The sequence below is a fragment of the Sebastes umbrosus genome, chromosome 12 (assembly GCF_015220745.1).
Source record: "Sebastes umbrosus isolate fSebUmb1 chromosome 12, fSebUmb1.pri, whole genome shotgun sequence".
Lineage (NCBI taxonomy): Eukaryota > Metazoa > Chordata > Actinopteri > Perciformes > Sebastidae > Sebastes > Sebastes umbrosus.
Genome location: NC_051280.1, coordinates 16,126,776 through 16,148,516, shown reverse-complemented (window position 1 = coordinate 16,148,516; position 21,741 = coordinate 16,126,776). Strand labels below are relative to the sequence as shown.

At 38.7% G+C, this 21,741-nt stretch overlaps 2 protein-coding genes across 3 annotated transcripts; one reads left to right on the top strand and one right to left on the bottom strand.

Annotated features, from left to right (window-relative positions):
* The first annotated feature begins 810 nt into the window (after positions 1-810).
* On the top strand, positions 811-7,956 carry opn7a (opsin 7, group member a). The gene is made up of 5 exons (XM_037788385.1): positions 811-898; positions 2,937-3,099; positions 3,449-3,576; positions 4,558-4,892; positions 5,557-7,956. The coding sequence occupies exons 1-5, from the start codon at positions 811-813 to the stop codon at positions 6,193-6,195; spliced, it is 1,353 nt and encodes a 450-aa protein (XP_037644313.1). The 3' UTR covers positions 6,196-7,956.
* Positions 7,957-8,859: 903 nt separating this feature from the next.
* ripk1l (receptor (TNFRSF)-interacting serine-threonine kinase 1, like) lies at positions 8,860-17,982 on the bottom strand. 2 transcript variants are annotated; one of them, XM_037788383.1, is made up of 11 exons: positions 17,859-17,982; positions 17,381-17,543; positions 14,167-14,323; positions 13,902-14,039; positions 13,569-13,800; positions 13,217-13,366; positions 12,301-12,377; positions 12,100-12,178; positions 11,333-11,953; positions 11,066-11,215; positions 8,860-10,505 (listed from the first exon to the last, which is right to left on the bottom strand). In XM_037788383.1, the coding sequence occupies exons 2-11, from the start codon at positions 17,539-17,541 to the stop codon at positions 10,210-10,212; spliced, it is 2,061 nt and encodes a 686-aa protein (XP_037644311.1). In that variant the 5' UTR covers positions 17,542-17,543; positions 17,859-17,982; the 3' UTR covers positions 8,860-10,209. The 2 variants fall into 2 exon arrangements, with proteins under 2 accessions (XP_037644311.1, XP_037644312.1); XM_037788384.1 differs by lacking the exon at positions 17,859-17,982 and adding an exon at positions 17,670-17,822.
* Between the last annotated feature and the right edge of the window lie 3,759 nt (positions 17,983-21,741).

Here is a 21,741-nt window from a genome sequence, read left to right as displayed (position 1 = left end):
AGACCATTTTTTAAAACTTGACCTCACTGTATAAAATGACCTGTGGTGACCTCTAGGATAATCAAAGCCACAAACTAGAGACCTAGGCCATTCAGAGGATGGATGGCTTTCCTAGGTAGATTGACAATTAGGGGGTTTCTGAGCAGTTTCCAGAACAGAAGCGCTCGCCATCCAATCACAGAAAAATGCAATTCTTGCCGAAATCTCCAAATGTCAAAGGTTTTTGATACCAAATCACAACATGGCTTTTTCTATGATGTTCCTCAAGGTCTTGGTGTCGTAATATGGTATTTTTGAGGGATCATTGATCATTTTTGATCAATTCTCAAAGGATAAAATATGGTTAAATTTAGCAAATTTTTACCAAATCTGTGTAACAAATGGAATCAACCCAAAACATTGCTGCAAGAATTTACATATACTTAAATCATAATGTTCTAAACCCTTATACACTTTTACACTCAATTAATTAATTAATTAATTCATGCTTATTTCTGATTTATGACTAGAACAACTTGACACACAGTGCTGAGCTGCATCTCAAATTAATCTCCAGGTTCCCAGCTTTCAGATGATGTACACCACTTCTATGTGGCATCTACTGCTGATCTGCTATTTCCCCCTAAAGACCCTCTGTACCCCCCTAAAAAAAACAAAAAATGGGTCTCAGAGGGTTAAAGCATAAAACTACAAAGCCTAAAGCCTGACATTTTCACATCCTGCTTGTAATGACTTTAAATACACAGATTAAAAGATAATATAGAGACCATCCCTCAACATTGCGCTTGAAAAACTCTGATCAGTTTTCAGATGGGGCTGTTAGATGAAGACATTGCCTTCCACTCCAACATACCTGTGCCACTGGATATAACTGTGGCTGTGGTCTACTCTGTTTTTGGTGAGTAAAGTCTACAGAAATTTAAACCCATTTTTGTTTATTCCTTAACTGACAATAAAAAGATAATAACACTAATAATGCTGTCAATGAGTTTTCTACTCATTACTAAGTGATATGCATCCCACTTCCAACCATATATATACATATATATGTATATATATGTATATATATATATATATATATATACTGTATATACTATGTATATGGATCACTTCTATCTCTATTTATGTATAAATTCTACACCTGCTTCCTCAGACGTGCCCATATCAATATACAGACCCAGTGAGGCAGCCAGTGTTGCAACTGTTCATGTTTTATCTGTTCTTCTAACACAATAATGTAAGCAGCCTTTGATTATGAATTGTGTGGCTGGGCCGTGTACTGGAAAAAAAAAAATGCTGCCCAGGTTAACTTTCAACTCAGTCTCTGATCTTGGCAGCATTACTCGAGCATCCTTACATTTAATGATAGTTGTAGGCTGCACACTTTTAGAAGGAAACCACATGGATTATTTCTTGCTGTGCTTTCAATCCTTTGTGGGATTAAATTATACTGCTCATGTGGCTTTAAATAAATATTCAGCGTGGTGGAATTGTATGCCAATGTGGGTGTGTTTCTGCTGCTGTTGGAGTTCTGTTTGTCTTGTGCGTCTATGATCAATAAAGAAATGTAACTTGTGAAGTTGAAACTAGAGCTGCAATGATTAGTCAGTTAATCGATTAGATGTCAACTATTAAATTAATTGCCAACTATTTTTGGTAATTAATTAATCGGTTCAAGTCAAAATTCTCTGATTCCACCTTTTTAAATGTGAACATTTTCTGGTTTCTTTACTCCTCTATGACAGTAAACTGAATATCTTTAAATTGTGAACAAAACAAGATATTTGAGGACGTCATCCTGGGCTTTGGGAAACAATGATCGACATTTTTCAGCATTTTCTGACATTTTATATGCCAAACAAGTAATCGATAAATCAAGAAAATAATCGACAGGTTAATCGATAATGAAAATAATCGTTAGTTGCATTGTTGAAACCAACAATATGCAGTAGTCTTTGTGTTTACAAGCTTTAAGGTTTTAACTTTTTCTCTTAAGCCAAAACACAATGTTTTTCTCTAAACTTAACTAGGTGTTTTTGTTGCCTAAACCTAAAGCAGTTGTAATTTTGTTGCCTAAAGCTAAAGAGTGTGTTCAAAGGGTCAAAATGTAATGTTTCCTTCAGTTTTTATAACATGTTAGAACGTGTTGCTTTTAAGTTTCACTTTCACAACGGGCATATTAGGCCCCTATTGAATCAAATATGAATCAATATTATGTTACTGTAATGCCTATTTCTCACATCAAATATTTTCAGAAACAGCGTATACTATTTAGCTATAAAATGAGAAAGTTTGTGACCTGGCCGCCATGTTGAGATCAGTTGAGGAAATACCAAGCACCGCCCACCAGCTGGAGCAAACTTTCTAATTTTACAGCTAAACAGTACACTACAAGATGTTTCTGAAAACATTTGAGGCGAGAAACGGGCATTACAGTAACAGAATATTGATTCATATTGATCAGCGCTGCCTATTTTGACCGTTTGATTGGAGTTTGCGAGTGATTAACAGCTGCCACCGTTCAATGGACAGCCAATAGGAATGCTCTCTCTGAAATGACCTGTGATTGGCCAAAGTCTCCCGTCACGGGCTAGATTTTCTAAAGCCTGAAAACAGAGCCACGAGGAGGTGCAGAAGTCTAGTTATCTCTCAGAACACTTTAATTACAATATACTGAAAGGTTATTATGAAATTTTTGCCCAATGATGCCAAAAATATTCTGCCTACTGCCACTTTAAGTCAAACAAAATAATAAATACTTGAAAAATGTACACCCATACTAATCAAAAGAGACTGGTATTAAAAAAAATAGCCTATTTGTTATAGTTAAGGTGGAATATCCCAAAACATTTTGGTGAAAAAAACAATTTCTTGACATTAGCAGATCAGTCTTGTGACACACAATCAGCACTCACAACATTTGGTCTGTTCTGCAGGACTATGTTCACTGTTTGGCAACAGCACACTGCTGTACGTCTCCTACAAGAAAAAGCACCTCCTGAAACCAGCCGAGTACTTCATCATCAACCTAGCCATTAGTGACTTGGGCCTGACTCTGTCCCTCTACCCCATGGCGATAACTTCAAGCTTCTACCACAGGTATTATGTATAGTAACTACTGTATACAGGCATCAAAACAAAGGAACAAAGACAGCGAGGTTGTTCTCACCACCAGAGATACATCCATGTGAAACACATGTGCTACAGTATAGGGAAGATTTTCTATACTGTAGGTATTGCTGTTAAATCAGACTCCCTTTCATTTTTCATGCTTCATTTAACTATACATATAGGCCTATATGGTTGGTTAGCTGTATGATTGCCTGTGAGTTCACAGATATGGAATGTCATGCTCATGCTATAATTCTCCCCCTTTCCCTCTCACCTTCTCCTTCATTGATCTTTTCTTCTGTGTCTTTGCTTTGTTCTCTTATAACCTCCCACACAGGTGGCTGTATGGGAAAACGATTTGCTCCCTATATGCCTTTTGTGGCATGTTGTTTGGCATCTGCAGTCTGACCACTCTAACCCTGCTAAGCATGGTGTGCTTTGTGAAAGTATGTTATCCGCTCTATGGTAAGTCTTCAACTAAACAATTTTTTTTGTTCATTGAAATAACACAGGATTAACCATCACATCCCTAAATGGCTGATTGTTGATTTATCTAGCACTGTACATTAGCCTTTCTTTGATGACTGACAAGGCCAGAGGCTGCACTCAATAGGTATTACTTGTGATGTTGGTTAAGGCAGTGCAATGGGGCCTTATATTTGACGTCAAGAAATTGTGTTTCACAATAGGGGTTCTATACAGAACTCTCAATTATAAGCACTTGGTACAACATAACTTATGTGGTACACTGTGGTCACCTTTTCTTGCTTCAGAGGCCTTATCTTTCTCCTGTTGCTGCAGCCTAGAGACCTGGTCATGCTCTACCTGAGCCATAGCTTGACAATTATCAATCCAGAAGATTACCTTATGTTCCTACAGCACTCCAGCCAAATGGATACAACTGCCAAGCTGCCTGTCACCATGGAAGAAGAGAGATTCTGGCACTAGTCTCTGAAACGGCATTGACAAATCTCTGACCAAAAATACACCAGGTGTGCTCTTGCCTCTGGCTGGAACATGCCCAGGTCACAGTTGAAAACTCTGGTGACCATTATGCCCGCCAAGCACGCCAACTTCACGCAGTAATTGACCAAGTGGAGAAAGTATGCAGGATCTCAACCTCTCCCTCAAGCTCTCATTTTTAAGTTCTTCACGCAACTACTTGCATCACTTTTCATCAGTATTGGCTATAAAAGAGGGTAACACCATAAATGCCTTCCAGGAGAGACTGTCCGAAAGTATGTAACGTTATTCCCATTTGAACGATTAGCGCATCTTCCCCTCTAGGACGGTAGCTATTTAAACACTTTTGCCTTTAGATGCTTCTGAGAACATGCGTGGAGAACCAGGGTTATCAAACAACCCAAAGATATGTATAGCATCATTTCCAATAGTTGAGCCAGAACTTCATGGATAATAAAATATGAACCTAATGTGTTTTCACAGGGAACAGGTTTAACTCGGTTCACGGCCGTCTGCTCATTGCCTGTGCTTGGGCCTATGCCCTGTTGTTTGCCTGCTCCCCGCTGGCCAACTGGGGGAAATATGGACCAGAGCCTTATGGCACCGCCTGTTGCATTGACTGGCGCCTGTCCAATCAGCACTCTACAGCACGCTCCTACACTGTGGCACTGTTCGTCTTCTGCTACATCCTTCCATGCTGCGTTATCGTAGCATCCTACACGGGCATTCTGGTCACGGTGCAGGCATCCCGCAAGAATATGGAGCAGCATGCGTCGAGGCAGACACACATGAGCAGCATCCAGACAATTATTGTTAAGGTAAGAGGGAAGTCTAATAAACATAAATTATTACTTCAATCATGCCAAAGGTACCACTTGGCTCATATGTGCTTTTACGCTCTCCGGTATAGCGTCTGGGGATCTGGGGGTAAAATATCAAAGCTCCTCCTTGGAGACAAGAGTTCTCTAGAGAATTTTTCACTCTCTTCACAGAAATTGGCAGTGACCTGAATAGATCCTCCAGTGATGGAGCTTCTCATTAGCAGGAATTGGCTCTGGTTGTACTGTGATGGATGAGAAGCTACTGCTGCCTTTGCTGATAATCATCATCATCATACAGTATGCCCTCCCTAAGAATAACTCTGATTCATAATAAAAAAGGCTAAAAAAAAATTATCAAATTCAGTCAGCCACACAATCACTGTTTATATTTTATATTTTGCTTTTACAGGATAAATCTGGTGATATTCTATAATTTTCTTATTGACACCAAATATCTCAGATGTACTAACGCATTGGTGGTTTTGTTTTTTTCATGGGATTTGTTGACAATAAGAAACATATAGATTAACACCAGATTTATACTCTAAATACACTGTTCTGTGAAAAGTACCAAAAGCTGTTTTTTAAAAGTATGTATTTTTTTTTTTTTTAAATAATATCAATTAAACTTTTCTCTACTGTCATCTTTTTTTCCTGCAAGCTAAGTGTTGCTGTCTGCATCGGTTTCTTTGCGGCATGGAGTCCATACGCTGTGGTGTCTATGTGGGCTGCCTTTGGACACATTAAGAACATCCCCCCTCTGGCATTTGCCTTGCCAGCCATGTTTGCCAAGTCCTCCACCATCTACAACCCCATCATCTACCTAATGCTGAGGCCGAACATCCGCAGGGTGTTGCGCAGGGACCTGGGTACTCTATGTCACTCCTGTCTGCAGGGCTGCCACTGCTCCAAGGGACCGGCTAAATGCTGCTCCAACCCAGAGTTTAGGGTCAGACTTCCCTCAATCCACAGACAGACCAACCAATTCCCTTCATCCAACTCGTGTGCTCAACCTCCTATGGTGGCATTAAAGGACCACAGCTGTGAGAAGTGCAAGGATGCTTTCGAACGCTTCAGACACTACCCTCAAATGTGCGTCATCACTAACCCTGCTGCCAACGGAGACCCATCTAAGGATCAAGACACTCCAGTTCCCCCATCACATAAGAAGAACACTCAACGTGTGTGCCACAAGAAATCTCTGCTTGCCATCATGTGTGCAAAAAGGACTTCAGAAATAGACAACTTCCATATTAATTTAGAGATGGTTCCAGGGCATGCAAAAGTGGCTTGGCCCTGATATTTGTTTACAGATAATCTCTGGACATATTTTGCAGGTTACGTTCTTTCAGGTGTGGAATTACTTAATTTATATTTTCAGGAAATCTTGCTCAGCAATGTACCATATGCTCCTTGAGTGTTTGGACAGAAGCCATATAACTTACTAATCTTGTGTTACTCACTGTGCTTTTATTTGGCTAATATGACAGAATAGCTTTTAGGTTCACTGCAGACAGCTATAATTTGAAGGGTATTTAATTTGCAACCCATAAATAACTATCTTATTATGTCGCCTTTGTAATATTTGCATTTAATACATCTCTGAAATGTTGTTTTTGGCTTGGGCAGTGTATTGCTGTTTGAGTCAAACTGGTTTCTAAATCATTGTGCCAGGGCTACGCGGCTTAAGATGGATAGGTTTGGGAGTTTTCCAATCTATTTATTTCCTAATCAAAATTGTCAAAAAAGTGCCAGTCGTTAAGCTCTAGTTCAGATTCAGATATGAAAGTATTCAATCCCCTACAGGCTGGTTTTTAGGTGTTGCAGCATCTTCATCTTCTACCTAAATCAATATTGTACTGCCTAAAACATTCCTTGAAGCTCTACTGGTGATCTATTCGGTCATGTGATGCAGACATATAGCTCGAGTATACTTCATGGTAATGGCATATGGTTAATTTAGGCAGTAAGCAGTACATACAGATTTAGAATGTAGTATGCAGTACGTTACTATGCGATTTCGAACACACCACTGACTCATTTGCTGCTGGCATTATCATAGTAAAACCTGGGTTAGCCCTCAGGGAATCAGGGAATTAGCTGGGAACAGTGGGAATATGACTAATGTTCATAGTTACTATACTGGAGTGTCTTGAGTCTCACCGTTTCACACAGGTTTATCCTGGATCATGGCTTTGTTGTGAAAGACGTATGCTGTATAACATGCATTTGGTGAATTCCATGGTCAGGATTCTCTTCTGGTTAATTATTACAGCAACATACCAGTATGTCTATGTGAGAACTGAGAGCCATCTCATTTCAAAACACTTCTTTACTATGCCAACCCGAGTGTTGTTTACACGACAAATGCAGGTTTATGGTGCTTTATCAATTATCTATGTACACACTGTGTAGAAGTTACATAACACTGCTGCATAATACCACTATTATGCACTGCACAATATTGTCTATCTAACTCCAAGTCATTCTTTATGTGTACAATGAAAATGGAATATTTGTATAGTTGACTGCCTAATGATATTGTATATATTCACATCACTACAATAGAGGGAAAGGGAAGAGCGACATGAAACAAACAAACTATCCCATCCAAATATGCAGCTGTAGATAAATGAATTAGTGGAGAAAGACTATCAAGTTCATGTTGTCTGTAATTATTGTGTGTAAATCCATTGTGTAAAGTAAACATGACTGGAATGGGTTTCAGGTAATCACTCAGGATCAAATCTCAACTTATCCCATGAGCCTCCTGCTGTTTTATCTATTCTAATTAGGATATTGTTGCTTTACCAGTTTCTTAATTACTTGTCATGTTGTAGATCATTTTTCTTTGCAAGGCGTGCTGCTTTCGATTAACAAAAGTACGTATACGATTTTATCTGTCAATAAATGGGGTTGCCATTTTAACAGTATCCCTGAATCTGATAGAACATGGATGTTATTACTGTTAAGAAACTAGAAAGCCTGTTTCACAGTTGTATTCAAGGATTTTATCAATAATTATTCATAGCATGGAAGGATTAATTTTCTTGTGTTTAGTTAACAGTGGCTGTCACACTATCATCACATCTGTAATCCATTAAACGGGAGTTATTTTTTAATGACAACAGTAAAAGGGAAAATTAGTCTTCCTGTCAGGTGTATTCGAGGGAGTTAAAGCAGATAATCTGGACAAACTGTTTAAACTCTAATGCTCAGGAAAAAGTATCCACATTCTACGATATACTGTCATGTAAAAAAAAAAATGCCTGTATTCCACCTATAGTCTTAGTTATTATATGGAGAGCTTTTTAGAGTCTAATTTGAGGTTTTAATGTCATCATTGTCTCTGTGTTTTTACTGGGACATGAAGGGAATTGTGCTTTTGAGTGACGTGATATTCAGTGTGTCCCAATTCCATACTGCAAATACTATATAATAACTATCTTAGTATATTGTCTTTGCAGTTAGCGTACAAAAATATCAACATACTTAACAGTTTTATACTAACAATACATAATACAATATGTTAATCACACAGCAACTTCTGACTATATCTGCCCACTAAACCCTACAAATACATCAAGACATAAAAATGACTTCAAAGTTCAGTTGTTATTTTTTGGGGTTAATTTGTTTGAATTTTCTCTCCACCAATAAGCCTTTCTGCATTGCATTGTGGGAGAATCGTGTCCATTAAGAGCAAAGTCAGACACTTTTGGAGTATACTTTCCAACTACATTCTCAATAGCTTTGATTTAGCATGCCCTCTGGAATTGGGATACAGCTACAGTCTGGATATAGTTGATGTCTAATCTCAAACGTTTAGAAGTGACAGCCGTGTAGATGTTTTTATTATATTAATATAAATTAACAAGTTGCAGGAGATAACCAATAAGATCCAAAGGAAATACTAAACTAGAAACAATACCAGTTATGTAGTGCAATCTATGAAACACACTTGTTTTGGAATTTTTGAAACATACAAAGTTTATTCAGAATATCAAAACAGATTTAAAAAAAGGTCCGGTTTTGGTAAGGCTTGTGGAAACGTGGAGAGCAAACAGGGTGATTGTACTGCTGCACGTCTGTCTACTATTATGTAGTGAGAACTACATTGCAACTGTTAGACCTGCTACACAAATTTAAAATGAATTTTGTAATGAAACAAAAACAAGACATGAACACATCTCCAAGACAATCTAATCTTTGAATGGTGAGAAACGTATCTTGTAATCCAAATGCTTGATGAAGTAGTAGTACAGCACAGCAGCTCATCAGTTTAAAGACAATCTGATGTCATTACAGTAAACTCACACACTGAACACTCAAACAAGTAGCTCTTGGTAATTCATGCACCTTTACCATAATTTGGGGAAACAGGAGCACATAATCTACAGCAGCTCTCACATTAAAGGAGACAAATTGAGTCAATTTACTCATGAATCTATTGTCTACTGATCCCTACTGGACACATGGATGACAACAATAATACACATGTATTAGTAGAATACTGCACTAAGGTCTCTGTTTTATGCTTTTAAGCGTCTTACAGACTCATTGGCCTTACCTGTTCTGTGATTGGAGTCTTTATGTTTGTGTTGGGCTGGAATAAATGTCAAATGTAAATTGTCCCAGAATACGAGTTCATTATTCATTTAAAGCTACAGTAACTCAATGGCTTTTCCTTAACACAATCATTCAGAGAGCAATTTCTCAATAAACATACTTGACACTGTTTGTATTAAAAATATTACTTTTGTAATAATTCAACTACAATATTATCATCTGGCACACAGATAAGAAAGACTATTCATTTATACCATTATTACTTTATAGTAAATAAAAAATACAACAAAATAAACAATGATTTTTAAATTCCATGATAAGACAAACCTGCACCCGGATTATGTTTGTTTATAATGCTCATAAAAATCTGTTTGGTAGAAAAAGTCGTGCAATCATTTGAAAACGCACTCAGAGCTTTTAAACTGTCACAATAAAAGTCCAGATGATTTTATCAAAATGAGTCCAGAAAGTGAAAATGGTTGACGGCGAGCTCTGTGGTTATTATGAGTAACGAAGGGAATTTTTTTTTCAGGAAAGATACAGTTTGAGTTTCCTGTATGCCATTTTCAATGCTTTGAGTCACAACATCCTACTCACTTGTATTCGGCGGCAACAGAGATGATATTTCAAACCTGTTTTTTTGGTTTGGGGTTGAAAGGGGAACCTTAAAATGTTGCAAACAGTTCAGAAAACGTGACCATCATAGGCAGAAAAGTCATTTAGAGGGAATGAGGTAGAAAGTTTATCAGATCAAAGAGGAAGAACCGCAGGCGTCCAATATTTTCTGGATGACATCTACCTTGATGTTGCCCTCCAGAGCACGACAAAGCTTCCCAATTGTGCAGCCGATACTTCCCTCCTTCATTTTCCAACGATCCAGCATCTGGTGCACCATCTCTGGCAGGCCATCGCGGTAAAAGTCGTGATCAATGGTCTCTATTTCCACACTGGTCAGACCCAGTCGCCGCGCACAACGCTTCCATTTGGCTCCGATGTTGTCCCTCAGCAGATCCAGGTGCTCCTCGGTCACAGCATGGTCCTCTGAATGACACGACAGATAAGTCTGTTAGGGCAACTATTAACTTCTTTCAAGTTTAACTCTGATTTCTGAACTAGAAAATACTGTTTTGTCTGCACAGCTCATCTAACCTGCCAAGCAAAGCTGCACACTGCATTATTTATTTAGAACGTGACACTGCTTATAAATAACTACTAGAGCGTGTGGACTAACCGATTAGTTGATGGACAAAAAGTAACTTGCAACTATTTTAAAAATCATTTGTTTGTTTTAGTCATTATTTCATTCTCTGATTTCAGCTTCTCCAGTGTGAGGATTTTACACTTTTCTTTGTCTTATATAATTGTTAATTGGATTTGAAAGCAAGAAATTTGAAGCTTTCACCTCGAGATCTGGGCATTTTTCACTATTTGTGACATTTTACTGCAAAAACAATTAATCAAAAAAATAATCTGCAGATCAATTGATCATTCAAATAATTGTTAGTTGCAGCTCTAATAACAAAACAATCATGTTTGCAAACTGGGCAACAACACAAAAGTATACAGACAAACTGCATGAAAGAAATGTTGTTATGGTTTACCATATTTCAGAATGCCGTCTTTGATGGGAGAGCTTGCTGAGACGCTAGAAGGTTGAGATATTGAACTATTGGTGGAGTCGTAACTTCTGATACTCATCGTGTTGTTGCTCCCGATCTGGATCCCACTGGCATTCTGAATGAAAAAAGATCCTGGAACAAGCACAAAGCAAGAACACATAAACACAGTCTCTCCATGCATCTCCAGGAATCTAGATTTAGAATTTACTGAAGAAATGCTTCACCAAAAAGACATGTTTGTGTATGTACCTGGATCTTGTTGTGAGCAGCTCTTGGAATGGTCCAGGAGGCGCCCAGGACTGATGTCAGGAGCATATGTATCAGACACTGGATAAGCTGGCCAGGACTGCTGGCGGTCATAGTGGGAATGTGGATGTTGCTGGTTAAATTTTGATAGAGACGGGCTGCTGGCAGACATTGGTAAGTGGGATGGAGTACCTATGGAAGAGTTCATGGAATCATAGAGACCAGCAGTAGGGCGATTCCAAGCCTCTTCATGGCTTGTGGGCTGCACCGGCTCAGCTTTTGTCCAGGAATGGACAGAGGACGCATAGGAGGGTCTGTCTGGTTCTGGTTGCCTGATAGCGTAATCTGAAGGGCTGATGTGGTTTGGCAGGAAAGGATTTGAGTTGTTGCGATTGTAGCAGTTGGCAGCGGCCGGCTGGTTCTCGCTGGTATAGCTACCACATTTGTGGTACTGAAGCTCCCGGCCCAGTTTCTCCTCCAAAGGTGAAGGACTGCTGACGCTCTTTGCATCAGTCTGAATTGACTCCACAGGTGGCTCATATTGGATGCCATGCAGGTCCTCAATGCTGGCTTCAACTGGCCCAGGTACACTTCTGTCTGAGCTCACCAAAGGAGCTGGGCAATCTGCAAAATAAAGCAATAAAGTTACTTAAGTCTTTTCAACAATTTCTCTAATTTTCTGAGCATTTAGAACCCTGAATGTAATACAGCCCCCAACATTAGAGTGTGTACAATATATTCATGCCATCAAGATTACCATCAGTGCTCACCTGCTGAAAAACATCCTGACTGGGTCATTGATAAAGATTTCATCTTCTCAACAAGTTCCTCTGGGCCTTCATATAATTTCTGCATAAAAAAACACATAGAGAATTATGATATGAAATACTCAGATTTGTTTTTTTTATTGTAACTTCATATCTACTGCTTAGTGTTACCACATCAAATCCTCCTAAAGAGAATATATTTACCCTCAAGACAAGTAAATCTTCCTCTACGAGTGGTTCGAGCTTTTCCATGTAGAAAGGAAAGAAGAAGTTGTAGCCCTCTGCAAGAAAAGGGAAAAGGAAGGACAGGATGAGAAGAGGAGCCGCATAATATACTGAAAGGGTTCAAATGACTTAGCTTGTAATTCAAGTTTATATACTGTGTATGCCTGAACAACACACTGACTGAAACTCAAAAACAGCTGAGAGAAAAAACAAAACCCTGTTGAAAATGTTCCTAGCATCAGAAAATGTTAAGAACTTCCTGTGTGTGTATCAACGTCGGGTTGCAAAATTAATCAATTTTTATCAAAATCGCAATATGGCTTACTGCAATTTTCAAATCGCAGGATGAAGAGGAAATCGCAATATTTGTTAAAGATGAAAAATGTGTCAAAATACCATTTTAAATTAAATATTGTGGTGCTGCACAGATGTCCTGGTCTACACATCACATTCTACAGACTTAAGAACATCTTTGTTTGGTAGAGATCCTCGCAAAAATCACACCATAATCATTTTAATGTTTTTCAATGAAAATTAGAATAACAGTGTAAAAAATGATAATTCCCTCTAATATCGCAAATCATATCGCAATTGCAATATCAGTCAAAATAATTGCGAATAGATATTTTTTCAAAATCGCTCAGCCCTATATCAATGTTATAACAATATGATAATATTCATCTTAAAAAGTGCATATTAGCTGCTGAGTAACAGACATGAAAATATTACAATAAAATCAAGCCTTGAAATTCTATAAAATAGACAACAATGAAAGATTTCACTGTTATTTTCATTGTGTCTGATCACATTAGACTATCATATTCCACTGATCCACATTAGACCGTGTACGATAATGTTTTAAATACACACACACACACACACACACAAAGCGCACCTTCAAATGTTGGCCGTTGCAGTGGATTGTGATCCCAGCACCTCTTCATAAGCTGAACCATCTCTGCAGGCGTGGCATCTGGAATAAGGTTCTCTGCAGGTCGGTCACCGTTCCGGACACACTGGCTGATGTGTTCTTCACTTCTTGCATCTGGACATAAAAAAAGACACGTGTCTGCATGACGTTTTCCTAATGTAGTTTGAAAGTATGAACCATGACCTGTTTAGTCTCAGTAAATCAGACAATAAACCAGTCAGCTGTTATTTTAAAAGAGTGCCTCAACGTTTAATTATTCATGGGTAAAATGTGTCTTATTATTAGGACTCGAGCATGTTTTGGAATCCCAACTCACTTGCATATGGCTCTTCCCCTGTGAGGATGACCCAAACCACGATTGCAAAGCTGTAGACATCAGACTTCTCAGTGGACACTGTATGTATACTCTCCAGGTGCTCAGGGGCCATGTAGCTCAGTGTGCCGGCACCTATCGCCTCTGCTGATCGCTCTAAACGACTCCTCCTGCGAGACTCTTTCTTTGTGAGCTTGCTCCACGTCAGGCAGGTGGCCAGGCCAAGGTCTGCAATCTAGAAAACACAGAGGAGAAAAAGAATACTTTGATTACCACGACTGTACATGCTTGCTGTCAGAATCACAAATATATCATGGGCCTCAATGTGTATTATACCTTGATGTGAAAATCCTTGTCCACTAAAATGTTCCCTGGCTTGATGTCCTTGTGTATGACGTGCCTATCTGTGAGGTACACCATCCCTTCCAAAATCTCTAAGATGATTCTGCCCTTGATGGATATTGGCACATTGACCTGGGGAAGAATTTAGTGTATTAATCCGTCCATTCATATAAATATGTCAATGAGTTATTTCAGGCTGCAAACTATGGATGAAATCTAGAGGAACTACTGTGAGTTATAGTTATGAAAACCTGCTGACCGTCTCCAGCATGGCCGACAGGTTGCCTCTGGGGAGGAGTTCCATGACTAGCGAGCAGTCTCTATCTTCCATGATCACGCCCAGCAACTTGACCACCCGTTCATGGTTCAGGCTTGCCATGATGTTCCCCTCCTCCAGCAGTGACCTTTTATTCTCCCTGGAAAATATAGGAAAAAATAGTGAGAACCAGATATCTGCCAGACAAGTGGCATAACTTGCGTCTTGTTGAGTCGTGGGCTTAGGAGCAGGATGTAGCGGGATGCACCAATCAAATACTACTTTTTTTTTGTGACTGATCCACATTAAATACAATGTCTTTGTCATCGATTAGGGCTGTCCCGAATACTATTTTTGGGGATTCGAAGGCTTCGCTTCACGGCGCAGCAGGCTGACATGTTCTTCTGTCTGTCTGTCTCCATCTCCCCCGTTTCAGTGCCCGGGACAGTGCAGATGCCGCACTACTCTACGCACATGTACTTCTACACACAACAGCGATATCCATCTGAGAATAAATAATAATAATGAATGTTGATTTTGAATTGTGGGATTATTCCTTATTTCATGGGTTATTTGGGGATTTATACATTATTATAACATATGTAAACATAAAAAAAAAAAAATGAAGCATTCAAATACTGATTTGGAGGTCGATTACTATGGCAACGGCACCTAAACTCAAATGCATAGGCTCTTTGCGGGGGGAAATTGAGCTCCAGCCAACACGCACTTAGGAATGTTTTCACTAGACACTTTAGGGGAAGTTGCAATAGCACAAGGCTCTTCACAGTATTTTTAGCATTTCAGGATTTTATTGGTCTGAATGATTGTATAAATGCAGGTGGTTGTCTCCTATGTACACTATGTTTTTTTTATATGTGTGTGCTTTTGTCTTTTGTCTGTTTTTAATGAGCACTGCACCGAAACAAATTCCAATCAACTGTGGGTTGACATGGCAATAAAAATATTGAATTGAATTGAAAACGGTTGAGGCTTCGAAGCATTCGGGTCAGCTCTATCATCGTCATTATAGAATCAAGTATTTGTGTTATTATTTACAATCATTGAGACAAGCTGTGCCACCAGCTCAATGTTTAGTGCCACAGAAATGTTCTTACACTAACAAAAATATTCAAATGAGTTCCACAAAGTGACATACAGAATTTACATTTAGGAAAAAAAAGAGCACTTTGTATTGGATTAGTATTCTTCAGTAAACTACAGATTTAGGTGTTGCCTTCAGTGCACAGATTAAAGGTAATAATTATAGTTAGAATAATTATAAATAATAATAATTATAGTTATTTAATTAGAGTATATGTATGGCTCAATAAGGAAGCTGGTTAATAATTCATAATTGACTTATGGAGAAGGGGTGGGATTAAGTAAGTTTATACTTCTTCTCACTCCTTTTCGAATATGTAAATCAAGGCATCAAGTGTTGACAATTTATTTTTCTTACGCTTTTCATTGTATGTAAATACTACTTGTTTCTGACTGTCCACTTGTTGGTATGATCATTCTTTTTCTTTATTTTCTATTTTTCTATTTTTTTTTGTATTCTACATGTTCTAAATACATTTTGAAATGAAATGAAATGAAATCTCTTGCCGGACATATAGGTATTCAGAAATCGAAATCACTTGTTAAGGTTGCAGTAAAATGGGAATAATGTTTTTTTCAGAGGAGAAGGGCTGTAAATGATAGAAACAGAGAAGTTGAGACATGTTATCTGAAAAAAAGGATGTTTGGTACCTACATCCGCATTTCAGAAGAACACAAATCTCTTGCTAATAAGGAAGTTCTTAAATCTGAACTCTCATTTTACACAGGCATCACTCTTTCATTAATATCATGTAACATAAAACCCTCTCAAAAACATCAGATCTTCAAATCAGACTTCAGAAGCAGACTCTATGGCATGCCAATGTTTTTAGCCCCCTTGTTGTACAGCTGACTCCCAGAAAAGTTCCTTTTTGTCCCCCCATTTGTCTTTAGATAGTTCTCTTTTAATGCAAATTTTAGTGCTTTCGTGAGTTGCATTTTATCTCCATTTGTGTCTGTGTCTGCAACTTTGTGTTCTTGCTGCTGACCATCTTGGCCAGGTCTCCCTTGGAAAAGAGGTTCTTAATCTCAATGGGACTAACCTGGTTAAATAAAGGTTAAATGAAAAATAAATAAAACATCAGTTCTTCTTATCAGGCTTTAGAAGCAGACTCTATTGCATGCCAATGTTTTTAGCCCCCTTGTTGTACAGTTGACTCCCAGAAAAGTTCATTTTTGTCCCCCTTAGATGTCTTTAGATAGTTCTCTTTTAATGCAAATTTTAGTGCTTTTGTGAATTGCATTTTATCTCCATTTGTGTCTGTGTCTGCAACTTTGTGTTCTTGCTGCTGACCATCTTGGCCAGGTCTCCCTTGGAAAAGAGGTTCTTAATCTCAATGGGACTAACCTGGTTAAATAAAGGTTAAATAAAGAATCAGTTCTTCTTATCAGGCTTTAGAAGCAGACTCTATGGCATGCCAATGTTTTTAGCCCCCTTGTTGTACAGTTGACTCCCAGAAAAGTTCCTTTTTGTCCCCCCAGTTGTCTTTAGATAGTTCTCTTTTAAGGCAAATTTTAGTGCTATTAGTGCTTTTTTGAATTGTATTTTATCTCTATGTGTGTCAATGTGTCTGCAACTTTGTGTTCTTGCTGCTGACCCACTTGGCCAGGTCTCCCTCGGAAAAGAGGTTCTTAATCTCAATGGGACTAACCTGGTTAAATAAAGGTTAAATAAAGAAAAAGAAAAACATCACTAACACCCTCTCAGAAACATCAGTTCTTCTTATCAGGCTTTAGAAGCAGACTCTATGGCATGCCAATGTTTTTAGCCTCCTTGTTGTACAGCTGACTCCCAGAAAAGTTCCTTTTTGTCCCCCTTTTGTCTTTAGATAGTTCTCTTTTAATGCACATTTTAGTGCTTTTGAGAGTTGTATTTTATATCTCTATTTGTGTCAATGTGTCTGCAACTTTGTGTTCTTGCTCTCAATGGGACTAACCTGGTTAAATAAAGGTTAAATAAAGAAAAGAAAGAAAGACATCAGTCTCACTGGGGTTGTGTGGAGAGTCACAGCCTGTGTGTCCTGCTGCTGGGGCACATGATTCAAGTTAGCATGGGGGGAATACCCCGCAGACAGTATCAGTAACAACACACACACACACAGAGATAACTTACTCGTTGCAGATAGGGCCTGTGAACATGGTCTTCAACACCACCTGGCCGAGGGTTACATGGTAGCACAGGTAAACTTCTCCAAACCCTCCGTAGTCCAGGGCCTCTTTCTTGATGAGATCAGCCGATCTCATGTGAAGTGAAGACTGTGGCGCGGTGGCCATCCCTGGTTAAAGTCACAAGTCAACACATAACAGCTCAGAAACACTTATAACAACGTGGCTAAAACGTTTATGTTGTGAAATACAGCTGAGGTGGCAAACTGGCAGACTGAAGCGGCGACTCAACGGTCCGTAACGTTGACAACACTGAAGATGTAGTTAAGCTAACGAGCTGACGTATCCGAAAAAAGTTTCGGCAACAAGACAAACTTATAGTCCTTATCAAACTAGTCCTTAGTTAACTTAACTCTTCAACAACATTAGATGACAACATTCGCGATAAATATCAACAGAAACTGGAGTAAAAACGGTTAACTTACCTAAAAGAAGTGCTACACAAGACGGAAGGACACTTTGTTTGTAGTTCCGGGATTTCCTCGACAGGCGTTCAAAAGCGAAACCTGGCAGAAAACTACAAACAGCCTGACGAGTCGATAACAGAGCAGGTGGATCAGGACGCTTAATCGATCTCAGATTTTTTTGTGGCTGAAAAGGTCTAAACTCAACAAAACACAAATGCAGTACACGATATTAAGTTTTTTCTTCTTCTAAAATTGTTGATTTTTTTTTGACATACAGAATTCATCTGGGAGAGAGGAGGATGATGGTTAAGCCTTCATTCATGATGGAGAATGACTCCCACCCCATGCAGGACACCATCTCAGCACTGGAGAGCTCCTTCAGCGACAGGCTGCTCCACCCAAAGTGTGTGAAGGAGCGCTATCGCAGGTCCTTCCTTCCTGCAGCTGTCAGACTCCACAACCAGCCCTGCTCCCAGTAGATCACATTAACACCAAACACTGACAATAACCTGATATTTTCAGGTGGAATTTCATTCATTCTCACTGTGCAATGTCATTTCCACTTGTGCAATTTTTGTTAATAGTGTTTATTGTCAATACTGTATATACTGCTCCTATTTTTATACTTCTTTCTATTTATATGGTTCATATTTTGTTACACTTTGTTTAGCTCTTTTTTTTACTGTGTTAGCTGATGCATCTTGTTTTTTGCACTATCCCCTTTGCTGCTGTACACTGCAAATTTCCCCACTGCGGGACTAATAAAGGACTATCTTATTTTATTATAAACAGGACCATTGTAAATCTTGTCGTGTGGCATTGTCACCACCTACTGGTGAAATTAATGATTGCGGTCTAAATAACCTTTGCATTACCCAGTAGGGCTGTAGCTTCTCAATTTTGAGATTTGATGGTGATACTGATATACTGTTCTAGTTGTCTTTACCTCCAGACAATTTCCATCTGTCTTTAAACAGCATCTGTCATCAGACCTAAGCTTTTACATAACCAAAAAAGAATGAGGAAGAAAAATAATATTACAATATTAATAATATTGATATTACAATATTACAATAGTACAACTTTCATATTAATATGAATATTGTACTTCCAAAATATTATTTTATTTTTATTTTCATATAAAAAAGTAATTGAAGCCACATAGTTAGAATAATGCCCTAGTCTAGTTATAATAATAATAATAATAATAATAATAATAATAAAAAGAAGTTCATTGATAAAAACAAGCGTTTATGTGAAACTAGAGCGGGAAACCACCTGAATTGTAGCCTCTGACAGCGTGGGCGATGTATGACATGTAGGCCTACATTTTGGGCAGCCTATCTGTGAACGCCCACACTATAAATTCCGCCTTTGCACACTAAAGCCACAACAAAGCAGTAGGCTTGCATATTTACCTGTCTTGTATTGTCTCGGTTTTCTGGTTAACAGTTTTTTTTTCTTTTCCATCATTTACGTTTATTTCTGGTAATCTTAAAGTTATTTGGAACACTTTCCAACTGTGACAGTTTTGCAGTAAACAGACAAATCGTAGAATAAAACTGCCTCATTTGCGTGAAAACGATTTTCCACCCACAATTAAAAATATGTGATGAATGGTGCTCAGACCCCATTTCTACTCAGGGTGCATATCAGTCAATTGTTTACTCCACACTCAGCCGACTTTATTACTACAGCATGAGTTATTTCAGGTATTCAACTAGGAGACAATGGCTATTCCAAACTGACTGAGGCCAGTATAACAGGAGTATTGTTATGGAGGAAGAGGGTATCAGCATGAAGTGAACTGATAACCAGCTCACTCCATGTTTTCCAGCTGCAGCCATCATACAAGAGGCCATTTTGCCATGAGAAGCACTCTGTGTAGTAAAGTAGACACCAACTCCCATTCAAGCTGTATTCTGGTGGTCACACACTGCCCCATATAGAACAACAACAGATCACCAGGAAGTTAAACCAACAGGTGCCTGCGGTGTAAATGTGCTTTCAATGTGGGGCAGTGGGTAGTAGTACATCCTGTTGATGTTTTTAAACGTGCTGATAATCAGTACAGAACTCTTTTCTTTGTAATAGCACCACTGAAGCTTCTGTTATGTGTAATGTCTTAATGTCGGGGATGGAGGTGGATGAATAGTGCCTCCTCAGAGTTGTAATAGGCATGTAATAATAGGCAATGTAATAGGCAGACATTGGTGTGCTGCAATAGGGATAGTGTAGGTGCCCTTCTTGTTCTTGGCAAAGTAGTTGACTAGCAGGATCTACAGGAACTGGTACAGGTGAATGTTATTGGCCTGCTGCCACAGATCCACAGGTCTTGGTTTGCCTGCTATGTCTCAGGAGAGATTGATAATCCAATGTTCCTCTCCAGTGTTGTTTATTTTCCCAGGAGAGGGTTATGTAACAGCATCTCTCTCTTCTCATAGTAACGCAGTCTTCTTCTGTTTTGAAAGACTCCCCAGGGGAGAGTCGTGTCCAGGTGGTTATTTTCATTGGCGGCGCCATTGTCTGTTTCTTTTCCCTGAGGCTTGACAAGCTTCTCAATGGCCTGTTGTATCTTTCTGGTATAGTGGTGCTGACAAAATGTCTCTTCTTCCCTAGTGTTAGGAATGTCCCTCGGGTAAGGGTGGTGTCTGGACAACTATTTCCAATAGTGTCAAATCACAAATGAAGCTCTGATGGTGGAAAGGGTGACCATCCAGGGCATATAGGGAAGGTGTGGCCATGTGACCAATCCTCCCCATCCTGTGTTGGTATAGGTCTTGGTGCTTATACGCATTCCCTCATTCAGCCCCATGCATCAGCACAGGATTTTGAGGCAAAGAGGAAAAGTTACTCACTTAGTTTGTCTCTTCCTCTGGTGTGGTTAGTGTTCAGAATGACAAATTGCATATCTGCAGCAAAATCCTGTAGTCTCTTCCTCCCCATGCAGGCGATGGCTGGAAAGCACAAATTCCCCAACTTATTTATTAACATTGTGCATAAATGTTACTTGCTATTTTTTTTTTAAAACAAATGACCAATAAATACATAGATATACATTTATTTAATCACAATTTATTATTAAAATAATAAATCATACACCAGCAACTTGGTAAAACATCTTCCAAATTCACAGGAATTACAATTCAAGTCTAAACCGTTTTAATCCAGCAACAAATTGGTCAAAACTTAAACAGGAATTATAATGACAGTATTTAATATATATAGTATATAAACATATAATTGAATATAATAGATTGGCCCCATTGTCACCAATATCCAATCCAGTTATTTGAGTCAGTATCGGCCCGATATCCGATCTGGTATCGGTATCGGTGCATCCCTAATCTTAATGGTCAATCACATAAAGGCATTCAGTGCAAAAGCGACACTTCTACACAAAGCATTTGCTAATGTTTGATAACATAAAATTGAATTGAATAGAGTCAGTATCGGCCCGATATCTGATCCAGTATCGGTGCATCCCTAATTCCTATAATATTTCCACAGGGGGGGTTTGGCTAATTTGGCTCTGGTATGTAACAGTCCGTTGTATTCTTAAAGTTATTTTAGGGTTAAGTATTTGCTGTCATCGGGCCTGAGGGCAAGCTATTAATATTCTCATCATATCTAACAAAACAGGGTTGGGTTTGGACCACACTTGTGCTCTTGGACGGTATGCAGGACAGATAACAATGCACACAGTGCACTTTAGACTAAGCTACTAGAGTTACCCTGCACTATTCCCATTTTTAACAGTCTCTTCTGCACTTTTTAATAGTCGTGTATCACAGCTGTTACCCTGCACTATATTCAGTTTTAACAGTTTTCTTCATCTCCTTGTATTTTTTATATCTGGTATATTTTTTTGTACTTTGTACTACTAACTTTTTTACTGCCT